Here is a 12,113-nt window from a genome sequence, read left to right as displayed (position 1 = left end):
CCATCCTGAGAAAACATGCAATACTCACTCTCCTTCCAAGCAATCAAATGGTTGTTTAAGAAAATAAAATGCATGCCATTTTCTAAAATTCTTTTTTGGGGAGCTAAACTTATCCAGCTAATTTTCAACCAACAGGTTGATTGCTCCTGAATGTCTTCTAAAAGTGAAGGAATCTACATTCCTTTGAAAATGAGGCAGCCTAAAATCTGAATGAAATCTAACTCAGCTGAATTGGAAAGTAAAGCCTTGAGTTTTTGTAGGGGCAATGTCAGGTCAAATGTGAACACTTTAACCCATAAGGAAATTTCTCATTAATATTTCCTTATCTTTAAATCAAATGAAAGATTTTCTGCTTGCTCTGGGCAAACACCAGATGAGACTTCTACCAAAGTGACGAGAAGTTGACACCAAGGTAAATCTTGCAGGGTCAGCTTTAACTCTCACCTACAATGGCTGAAACCAAATATTGTGGTAATGTACACAGCCAAGTGTGAAAATGGTGAGCAAGATGAAACCAAATAGCCTAATTCCAGTATCCAAATTGGGAAAAATTAGTTTTAAAAAAGCATCACAAATAAGTGAAAAGTAAACTCTAAGTATGCCCCTACCACTTCACTAGTTTGCCTTCACTAGCAGACAAGTTTGCCTTAAGATTTTAATAAAACCTGGTCTCTAAAGAAATTATTTTTATGTTATAGTGATATGACCCCAATGTAAATGTTACACACCTAATAAGTTAAAGAAAATAAATTGATCAAAATAAATATAACATTCCACCTCTTCTTCTAGTCATGTGTTTGATGGAGAAAGGAGATTTAACTCGGTGAAGTAACACAACAGCTATGTTGCATAGATAGATCAAAGAAGATATGAAACAAATGGTACAAATGGTGCAAAGTTACCAGAGTACTGAATTTAATGAGAAGAATGCTACTTAAAGTAAACTGAATAAATAGTATTCATGATTTCATTTTCAGGCAACATGATCACTTAAACAGTTTTGTTGATCAAAGGTAAAATGTCTCATACGGGATGAAAGAAAGTTACCTGGAATACAGTTAAAAGGGCTTGTGGAAAATTATCGAAGGTGCTCCGTTTTGTTTGAGTTTCATCAAAATTAAATTTGCCTCCAAACAGCTGCATTCCAAGCAACGAGAAGATTATGATGAAGAGGAAAAGCAGAAGCAACAGTGAAGCAATGGACTTCATTGAGTTTAACAAGGATGCTACCAAGTTGCTCAGGGATGCCCAGTGCCTATAAATTAAAATGCGTGTGTTAACACACACCAAAAAAACCCCAAACAAAACAGTAAAAGAGCAGTGCATGATGAAGTATTACAAAACAATTGCTGATCACTCTTCAGCTATCCTTAGAATTAGCAGTATTAGATAATCTTACCTTGTTACTTTAAAAATACGCAGGAGACGAACACAGCGAAACACTGAAATTCCAAGGGGTGACATAATTTCCAACTCCACCAAAATGGTTTCAACAATGCCACCACAAACAACGAAGCAATCAAAGCGGTTAAAGAGAGAAACAAAATAGGCCTGTAGGCCCAAGCTGTACATCTTTACTAACATTTCACAGGTGAATAAAGCCAGAAGAACTTTATTTGCGATATCTGGAACAAAATATTAAAGAAAAAAAAGATTCTGAATTGCCTCATAGATTCCAGTTTTATTTTAACACATCAGTACTATACTTTCTATATGAGTTTGCAGCTTTTTGCCTAAAAAGGAAATACTGCTTTTTTTTATGTTGGACTGTAGTTGATGCTTGAGTGGCAAAAGTTACCCAAGGATGTAAAGCTTCCTGCCAGCTATAAACTATTCATCTTTCCAATCTGTTGTGCAGTTCATGGTTCCTCAGCTCACAGCTTGAGTCCACGCTGTAACTTAAGCAACCAGCCCACAGCAAGTCCTGCTGTGCCAGTTCCCACTTCCTCCTCATCCTTCAAGCACAGTTCCATGATAAAAGTACAGTTATTTACAATTTAGCATTGTCAGGTGTGTGCTGCTGCATTACTCAGCTCTGTTACATCTATGGAAATCAAACGTCATATTCAGTCATTTCTTTTCTCTCTCTCTGGCTGGGCTGAATATCCTTCAGACAGCAAACAACAAAATGGCAAAGTACAAAAGTAGCCACTGATAGAACGCAACCACCCATAGTCAAGACCAGGACAAATAATTTTTGACTGTACCTTGGATCTGGGTCAGCCAGTCAGGTTGATTGTAATGCTCTGATGAGATAGTTAACGTGTTCAAAAAGACCAAGACAATAACAAGCCAATAAAATGTGACAGATTTTACTGCAGCCCTACATTTTCTTCTGTTAAAGCGGTTCCAGCGACGCCAGCGTCGACTGAAAGTTCAAATAAAAATAAATTTATTATTATATGGAAAACACATATGAACTTAAGGAGAGTGCGGTTTTCTTCTGCGTAGAAAACAAGTTCAGTTGTATTTGTGTGAGCAGGTGTATTTTCATAAATATGTGTAAAATACTTCAATAGCTGTGTAAGTCATCACCAGTTGCAGATTAAGGACTGCTAATGTGTTATTCCTTTTTTAATATTTCCTTATATTTTTTTAAATGTAAACCACAACATTTGGAGACTCCAATTGCCTGTAACATAATTAGATTAAGCTGCATTTAACATTTCATTGGGTAACAAAGTATAACTAGCTTTCCAAGGCCCCATACACTTAATAGCAATAAAGAAAAGTCAATGAATCAACTCAGAATTCAAATTAAGTTCAGTCTAAAAATGTAGGCTTTGAGCTAAACCACAAAGAGAACTCTGGCAGGATTAAACAGAATAGGAATGCTGAGGTCACCTTTTAGAAATCTACCCTATAACATCAGAAACCTTCTTTAGTAATTCCTAGAGATTTCTACTGATGTGCACTGAAACTGTGTCAGTGGGCAAATGTCCGTGAAATAAAAAAGAGTGACAAGCTGAGGCTGTACCTAGATATGAGCTGGATTCAAAAGTGAGGACATATCTTTGGACTCATAAAACTAGATTTCTCTGCTTCACTGCTGGGAACTCTGTTCAAGCATTAACTAAGTTTTCTTTCTGCATCTTAAATTTGTACTTGTAGTAAAGGAAATCAATACTGGTTTCAGATATCAGTACAAAGACGGTTCAAGCCTTTGCAGTATTCTAACCATATAAAGGAAAAATATCCTGTCCTGCCCTAAATCAACACAGAATTCAAGACATAACATTCTTATCTTGCCAATCCCCTGCTCTAAGGGCTGTCCATGGCCATCAGTAGGATGCCTCATTCCCTGGGGAGGTTAAACTGACTGCTCTTACACTTACAGAACACCCTAACATTGAAGTCCATGAGACAATCGAACAATACGAAAGAATACTGAAGAACAACAATGGTGCCATATTTTACTTATAAGACTCACAAGCAGGCTCAAACTGCATAACTCCAAGCTTTCTGAAGCCAATGGGGCTATTTTTTTATTTTCCCCAGAAAGATGTGTGGAGCCAGTGATAGTAAAGTATAGTTAACTGGTATATGTATGAATGTGTATGAATAACATGGGCATACATAAACAGACTACAGAAATAAAACAAAAATTCAAAAAGGAGAATAGCAGTAAATTTCTCCATTAGGTTGATACAAGTAAAGGCATGCTCCCAAAGATTTACTTCTATTTTGACTTGTAGTGCAGCAGGTAGGCGAGCTTGCAATGAAAAGCATTTTCTATTTTGATCCAAAGGCATTTTGACATTACTTTCAAAACAATATCCTTGATAAGTTATGGCCTGACTTACTTTGTGCTCAAACTCAGTGTACTGACATTGCAGAGTAACATTCCAGAAGCTGGAGTGAGGATCAGCCCAAAGAGTGAGAATTGGACCAAGATTTTGCATTTACCTTAGAATGTGATTATAAGAGGAAAATACTGACCTGAACTTGGATTTTGAGATGGTTTGACTAGAAGAAAAGGAAAATACATTTTTAAGAATGGGGAAAAGTAATTAATAAATTCATTTTCTTTAGAATTTTGCATTGACATTACACATACATAAAACAAACTTTTAACAAAATGCATCATGAATGCTGAAATTCTTTTGTCTGTCATTTCTTTTCTGAAATACTATTTCAAAAACATTACAAATTTTTTTGGTGAAAGAAAGGAAATCTCCTTTAAAACTCAGTAAATAAACTTTGAATAAACATGTAGAAGCTGCCTGGAAGTCATGAATAACCAAGCAAATAAATACTGAATACCAAATACTCTCATATATTCAGTTATTGTCTAAAAAAATACATATTCCCCAGGTCATACACAATTTAACAGATAATATTCAGTTTTCCATGTCATTAGAAACTTCCATTCTTTTCTTATAATTTGGACAAAAACCATATTTTATAAAAGCTTTCAGGAAATCACCATTCCACTCCAAGCTGACTTGAATTGCTTTATACCACCTTAACCTGAGAATTTTAGGAGCGCTTTAATTCTCTTATCATTGGTGGAATATCAAACTCCTGTGTGTGCCATACAAAGCCTGGCTATTCCAAGGCACTTTTGGCTAAACAAACAGTGGGGAAAGAGAGACCCTTGGGAATGCTGAGATGTTCTGAGCTCAGCTCCCAGCCGTGCACTCACCACAAGCTCCCGCAGCACGCCGGGCTCTCCCCTTCCCCGCTGACGTTCTCCGTGTTCACCGACTCGGTCTCGCTGGTGGGCATGCTCGCTGTGGGGACACAGAACTGCCTCAGAGCCAGCCCCGCGCCAGGCATGGCACAGCTGGCATCTCCTCACCCATGGCGAGAGGGCCTCCAGCTCTGCTGGGAGCTTGGGCCATCTGAGGAGTTGTAGATTAAGTCAGACGCTTCATCTGTCCTCCTCTCTCACCAAAAGGAAGCACGCGGAATTCCAGAGAAAATGGTGGCTTTTTTATTTTTGTCGTTTCTTTTTAGTGATTCAAGGTAATTGCTTACAATTCACTGCAGAGTATAAAGCAGAGGAAGTTTGTACAAAGAGTATGCTACCCCAGCAAAGAAATTAAACTGAGCTAGATTCTGAAACTTTTCCCTTTGAGAAGTGTTCTGTTAGCACTTTGGAGGTGCTTTTCTGTTGAAGTGCTATTAAAAGCTCCCTGATTCCAAGAAATATCATCAAACTCCTGAAAGCAGGAACAATCACACCGTGGTCACGCTGACCACTCTTTGCTCTTACTGACATTGTGAATTATTGAGGCAAGATGCCAGAAGGTAAATGTGCCTGCAGATACTGTGTGAGCAGCAGGCAGGAGCAGGGGAATGGGAGAATGGTCCTTCAAAGCATGATGAGAATTACCACTAATAAAAAGGGGACAAGTACATTTGCCACAGAGTCAATTACTGCACACAGAGTGGATCAGTACTGAGTGGTTAGCAATTGGAGCTGATGGCTTTTTTAGACAAAACTCATTTTCAGCTGGGTCATCACCATTTGTCTGCAAATCAGCTGAAATATAGAGGGAGAACACCTTATGTCAAAAATGTTAGGAAATGATAAACAGCCAAAGTTCTCAGTGCTTCTGAGGGGAGAGCACTACTTCCATGTCTGCAAAGTGAGCATGAAAGGAAAACCTCAGGAACAAGAAAAGGGTAAATTAATGTTGCTGGTTTATACAGTAGAAATACCATTTAAAGTAGGAAACATAAGAGAGGTGCAAGATGCACTGAAATTACTGTAAAACAGCAAGAACAAAAGAAAAACAGAGCATTCTAAAGGTATTCTGGTGTGTGCCTTCTACTGTTTTGATGGTTTGCTTGACTGGTTTATTTGGTTTGGTTTGTTGGGAAGAGTTTAAGTCAATGTCTGTGAATTGAAAGCACTCAGGGCAATACACTGCCAACTTCTGATAGGGAGATCTCACTATTTGATGATATGAGATTTAAGAATCAGACCCTGAATTTTCTGATTTGTGCACAAATCAGGCACAGAGTGAGAAGTGTTAGGAACAGTCTCTCTGCACAGCCTCTATACTGCCTCAACAGCGACACGAGGACAGAGGGGAGTGGGAAGGGCTGGTTTGGTTTCTGTGCCCATCAGTCCCATCCAAGCTGGAGACTGGCAGGTCTGTGCAGGCCAGGTACTCAGCTACTGCTGAGAATCTGTCCCCATAAGCAAGTCACTGTTATATGGAATGCTAAACAGAGTGGCATAACAAAGAAAGATCCAAAATGTCCATGCAGGTGTTTGAATAAACAAAGCACTTCAGGCAGTAAGCACAGCAAAACCTTCTTTCACAAGGTTCTTCTGTTTCTTTTAAAATATTTCTGTAATGACTTTATATATTAAAGCTCTCTGGTTAGCACCTGCAAGTGTCTCAATTCTAATATCATACTTCCCTTTATAAATCAGTTTTAAAATAATGAATTTTTCTAGTCCTGTAAGAACTTCACTGCTTACAGTCAGAGTTCAAAAGGAATTTCACACAAAAGTAAAGAAAACATTCTTTGATGTTCAAATTCAACTATTAAAATTTCAAAGGGTTAAAGAAAAAAAGAATCACAAAATTATTTCAAGCATAGTCTCAGGGCTTTAGAACTAAGAATATTTATTTTTAAATGCCAGTTTCTTGTGAAATAACTATAAATATATATAAGTATACCCTGTCTGGTAAAGAACTGAACTGGTTGCCTTGTGCCAGGTGACTTGAATGCTGTTAGAAAACATGGCATTACAGTCACCAATGATGAACATTTCAGCACTTGTGATGAGCAACTGCAAAATAAGAGTGCTGAAGTCTTGTTTCACATATCATTAAGAGCTGCCAGGAAAACACAACTAGGCCTACTTCCACGATTATTGCATATGTGCAATGTGTCCCACGCTTGTATTTCAAAATTATCAACCCTCCTGTCCCCTCCAATGCTTCATAAAGTGTCACTCCACTGAGTGACAAAAAAGCTACATTTAATGCAAGTAATGCAAGTGCATGTAAAAGTGAAGTACTGTAATTTTAACTCAAGTCTACCCTGACTTTATGTGTTAGCCCACAATAAGAAATACCAGCCCCTTTTGAACACAATTATTTTAAGAAAAACAAAGTAAGAATATCTTTGTCCCTACTGAAGTGAATGTCAGTTCTGTTAATTATTAAATACATCAGAATGTTACTGTGTTTCAGACACCACAGGGCTCTTGCTGCATCTCTATCAGTGACTTGCAGGTGCTGTATTACAAACAGAAGAGGGAAAAAAGAACCAATTCACATTAGAAACTCAGCTGCCATTATACTGTAATTTATATGTCAAAATTGGAACTCGACAGAAGTACTGAGAAAGGCACCGTGTGGAAGTCCAGCTCCAGCAATGCCAGCAAGTCATCAGGTCTTTAGGCAGAAGAAAAGAGCAGCACTGCATGTCCACATCCACTCTGCTAATGCAAGCAACCTGCCAGATCCCAAAACAACTCAGCTCCATGGCCACAGCTCCATAAGGGCAGGTGGTGTCCACGAGGCAAACACAGCACACAATTTTGAGAGACTTTTGAGAGACTGATCTCAGCAGGGTCAGCTCTGAGATCTGTAAACTGGCAACCCAGTATTGAAAGGAAGATGCCAAATTTTTGTCTTTCCTTTATTCACCTTTTGCCCTTATTTTACTGGCATTCTTCTGGAAAGATTATCTAGATTTTAAGATCTAATAATCTCCTCAAAATCAGTTAACTGGTTTCAAACAAAAGAATGCTTGCATTAGACAAAATAAGCAACCCATACAGCATGCAGCTTAATAGTTTCCTGAGTGGACAGAAAACAGGTGAAATACATCAACTACTACATTTTGCTTCTATGGATAAGAATATAACATGAGAAAAACAATCCATTGTATTCACAAGGTACTCTATGGAGTTTCAGGCTTTGGAGCAGGGATTTCCAACTCCACTCCAGGATGTAACATAACTAATGCACAGTGAAGAGCAAGCCACTGTCTATCAGCAGTGTGCCCTTGCCAGCTAGAGTTGGGAGAAATAAATTCCATAATCCTGAAATACAACAATTCAGCGTCACTGTAGAATCCAGAAGCAGGCTAAATTACAACCTGAATTCCTGAATTGTGGTTTCAAGTATTAATGTTGGAAATGTTTTCCTCTCTAATGTAAATTATTAAAATCTTAACCTGAATCAACTTCAACTGTGCATTTTCACACTGGTGCAGGTTGGGCAGCCTTGTGGTTAACTGTGCTGAAGGAAAAGTGCTGCAGAAGTGGAGTGATCTGCACAGCTCATCAGTATTGGCTACTGCAGAGAATCTTGGCATTATATTAAACTGGCAACATTTTAGATCACTCTTACAAAAAATTACATGTTCTGTTTGCTAGTAACAGCCAACCAATTCCTTCAATTGTTGGTTCCAAAATTTTCCTAATTCTTTCTCAAATTAGTACATGAATGTTCTGAATCCTTTTTACCAAATCTTTGAGGTAGTCAAATGGGAAAACTGAGTGGGAAAAAAAAATCCCCAAAGTGGCAACATTACCATTGCAAATTCATCTCAAATTTTCCCAAGTCTGCTGTATGCCCAGAAAACACTTCAGAAAGAAGTGGCACTATCTCTCCTGACTGTGAAGCTTCTTGGGGTAAATTCAGTTTAAGGAGAGTCTGCTTGGAAGATGTTCTCCATGATAGTGTAGCAAGATATCTTTTTTCATAGTGCAGATTTAATGTTGCTGTAGATCATTCTTATGGGCTCTCTGTTTTTATAGGCAGCCCATGGAAAAGCAATATAAGGCTGGCTGCATAGCAGTGGAAAGAGAGCAAATAAATTGGGTTTTGTTACAGTAGCATCACTGAACCAACCACTTGTAGCCTGAAGGATGACACTGAGAACCTTGGGAATGTTCTACACACATGTTGCTTTTAAAGGACATACAGGTAGAGGGAATACAAAGAAAAATATTTATTGTGGGGTTTCTAATCCAGAGACAGTCTAAGCTTCAACTCCTCAGATCAGCACAATCATCTCAGAAAGAAATAAACTTAGGCCATTAATCTGTACTTTGGAAAAACCCTACTCACAAAAGGTGCACCTGCCCTGCCAGGCAGAGGAATCCAAGTCAGTGTCCCTGAGTTTGGGAAGCCTCTGACTTGCAAGGTCAGGCACCAGCCATGGCACAGCAGCCACTGCCAGCAGGGGACAGCAGGTGCCAGGCAGTGCCAGGCTGGTCCTCACAGACATCAGAACCTGAATCTCCTCATTTAAGGGCTAGTTCAAAGTAAAATTGCTACTGTCTCTCACAATTTTTATAGGAAAACTATTTCAGCAGGCAGAGCTGAGTGAGCCATCAGACAGTGATATGTAAATATCTACATGTAACAGCTGCACAAACAATTTCAGGCAGACTCGGTGTTTGTACAAAACAGGCCCCAGCAATTTCTGACTTAGAATTCTGCATTCTCTAAAGTAACTGGATGAGAGTATCAGCCTCAGTCTGGGCCACAATAGGAATTGTTAGGACAGCAAGAAATCCAGTTGGTCAAATAACTTAGTTGCAGACAGCACTAAAACTGGATCTCCTAACTACTGCAACTGTGCTCATGTCAAAACAGGACATTTGCCAGTATTAAAACAGGCAGATTTGAAAATAATTATCATACTGTAAACCTCCATCTTCATTGTGGGTGGGGCAAAGTAAAACAAATTACAGAAACAAAACCATCAACAACAAAAGGAGATACAGTAAAAGCTTGTTGTGTTTTGTTAGATTCTACATCATAAGTATCAAAAGTAAATAGTAAGTATTATCATGCTGCTCTAAGTTTACACTATGATGGATTACAAAACTTGTAAAATACTTTTATTACTTTCTTCATGCCTAAATTTAAAATACACTTTTGATCTGGGTTACCTGACTTCTGAAAAAGAAAACCTATTCTTCAAGAACAGCCACAGACAAAGACACTTCAGGGGAAATGTGAATGGATTAAACACTCTGTTTCAGGGAGGTAGAGCAGAGCACCTCTATTTCAAACATGCACTTCAACCAGGAGGAAGGTCTGCATGCACGAGGGGTCCATGCTGGAGGGCTGTGCCTGGGTTACAGAGAAATGCAAACAGTCTGTGCTCCCGAAAGCTACCACATCCAATGCAGTATGGGCACGAAAGAGAAGTTCAACTGCAAATCCGAGCACGTTTTACCATGTTTATTGGAAGAACGGCCAAAGCAGCTAAGTCTGCTTTTCTTCTTGTCTTCCATTAAGTCAGCCAGTGTAAGCCCTGGGGAAGCACATGTAATCCCAGCAGTGACGCGGGAGGTGGCAGCAGTTGCAACGCAAAAAACAAAAACGTGTCCGTACACACAACACAGGCAAGGTTAGGCAAAACAGACTGACATCACCGGCAGCACAACTGTCACAGCTAAACCCTCACCTCTCCCAGCTCCTCGCATTCTGAGCTAAATTCGCAGTGCTTTGAAGGCAATGGAAGGTTTTTTTCATTGGCTTCAGGATAATCAATAATAAAGACTTGCAACTTTCACTAAAGGCATGTTTACAATTCTAGTAATTAAAAGGTATTCTGTTATTCAGCAGCATTGAATACCTGTCCACTATCAGCAACAAAGACATACAAATGCATAGGATTTATAAATAAATTACTTAATGACTTCTCTGATTAGAAATGTTCAAATGCTGGGGGGGCATTGCAGGAACCTCAACTAAAATTTTAAACAATTACGTGAGAAACTATTAATCACTGACTTAACCATCTTTGAAATCTCTGCCTTTGCCTGCCACGGAAATCTTGTGTATCCTAAAGCCAGAGCTCTTCTACATCATTGAGGAGCACCATGGTGTTCATCCATCTCCATAAACCAGAAGTAATCTGGATCATCCAGAGGTTTAGATATTCAAAGCAGGGACACAGTTGCCTACAAGCCTGAAAATTATTATTTTGACTATCTTGGGACCCAGCTGTACTTCATGCTTCAAAGATGGCTCAAGAAAAAAACATCACCAATATATTTCAACTAAATTTATTACCTAAAAATATCTGAAATGCAAGGAGGTGGGGCAACTCGGTAACCCTTCCTCCTTTACAGGCTGTTGCAGTTGATATTTACATTGAAATACCAAGCCACATATTTAAGGACATGTGCATAAATCCAGGAGTGCTAGGAGATTGCCTATTCACTGGAAATTTCCACACAAAAGCATATATGTCTGCCTGAAATTAAATTCTTGGTATTTCCCTTAAAGCTCTTTTAATTACTGTCCCTCTATTTTCACTCTGCAAGTTTTCTACAACCTTTAACTTAGCCTAAAATTATGCCTAAGTTAACAGCTTAGACTTAAAAGTTCCTTCAAACTCAGTAGATATGCAAAGTAATTTTGCATATTATCTGTATGACCTCAAAGCTGTTTAAGGAATGCCAGAGCAAATGGGGTTTTTTTGCAGCCTATTAACAGACATCCAATTTGAACAGGACAAAAAGGGTTCCTGGGATTTCACCTGTAAACCCAGTCCACTGGCACCACAGCTGACAAGCCAGTCACCCAACACTCTCTGCAAACTCAGCATCACCTAAAATTCTACACAGCAGCCTTATACAAATGTATTTACTCCATTAAATGTGTCATCTTTTACATCTCAGGCTTAAGATTTTATACTAGTACTCAAACCCAGAGTTTATGCACTCCTTCCACACATTAGTATCAGTAACTAAGTATTGTGAATTCTGGCTTTTTTTGCTCTGTTCTAGATAAAAATTCTATTTGTGCAACATATTTTCCAATAGACATAAATTATTCCTTTCCAGTGGTGCAGGAATCAGCACCAACCCACCCTTTCCCTTGCAGCCTCTCATAAAAGCAGTGTCCTTCCAGTCAGTAACATGGTCCCATACTCCCATACTTTGCTTTTATTGTGAACTAAAGGACTCATAAAATTCTGAAATTCAAAGATTCTGAAAAACTACTCCTATCACTGCAATACAGAGAGAGTATACTGTCTATCATACTTCAATATCAAACTACGAGATAAATCACCTGGTTCTAACAGCCTACTGTTAAATAAACAGTTAAATAAACATAAATTATATTTGTTAGTGTCAAGTGAAAATCCCACAAGATTTCATTTATTGC

The 12,113-nt window shown here is 38.6% G+C and overlaps 1 protein-coding gene across 6 annotated transcripts in view; it reads right to left on the bottom strand.

The window, feature by feature from the left end:
* The window catches only part of CACNA1D (calcium voltage-gated channel subunit alpha1 D), a 169,190-nt gene that overhangs the window by 65,456 nt on the left and 91,621 nt on the right, over positions 1–12,113 (bottom strand). For all 6 annotated transcript variants that reach the window (XM_077184756.1, XM_077184753.1, XM_077184757.1 and 3 more), the window contains exons 10-14: positions 4,646–4,733; positions 3,940–3,966; positions 2,208–2,368; positions 1,400–1,625; positions 1,048–1,255 (exon numbers count right to left, since the gene is read on the bottom strand). In XM_077184756.1, the coding sequence (XP_077040871.1) occupies positions 1,048–1,255; positions 1,400–1,625; positions 2,208–2,368; positions 3,940–3,966; positions 4,646–4,733 (710 nt within the window). The remainder of the gene's footprint in view (positions 1–1,047; positions 1,256–1,399; positions 1,626–2,207; positions 2,369–3,939; positions 3,967–4,645; positions 4,734–12,113) is intronic.

Source organism: Agelaius phoeniceus, chromosome 11 (genome assembly GCF_051311805.1).
Source record: "Agelaius phoeniceus isolate bAgePho1 chromosome 11, bAgePho1.hap1, whole genome shotgun sequence".
NCBI classification, from domain to species: domain Eukaryota; kingdom Metazoa; phylum Chordata; class Aves; order Passeriformes; family Icteridae; genus Agelaius; species Agelaius phoeniceus.
Note: the sequence above shows the minus strand (reverse complement) of the source record. Positions and strands in the feature narration are given on the sequence as shown.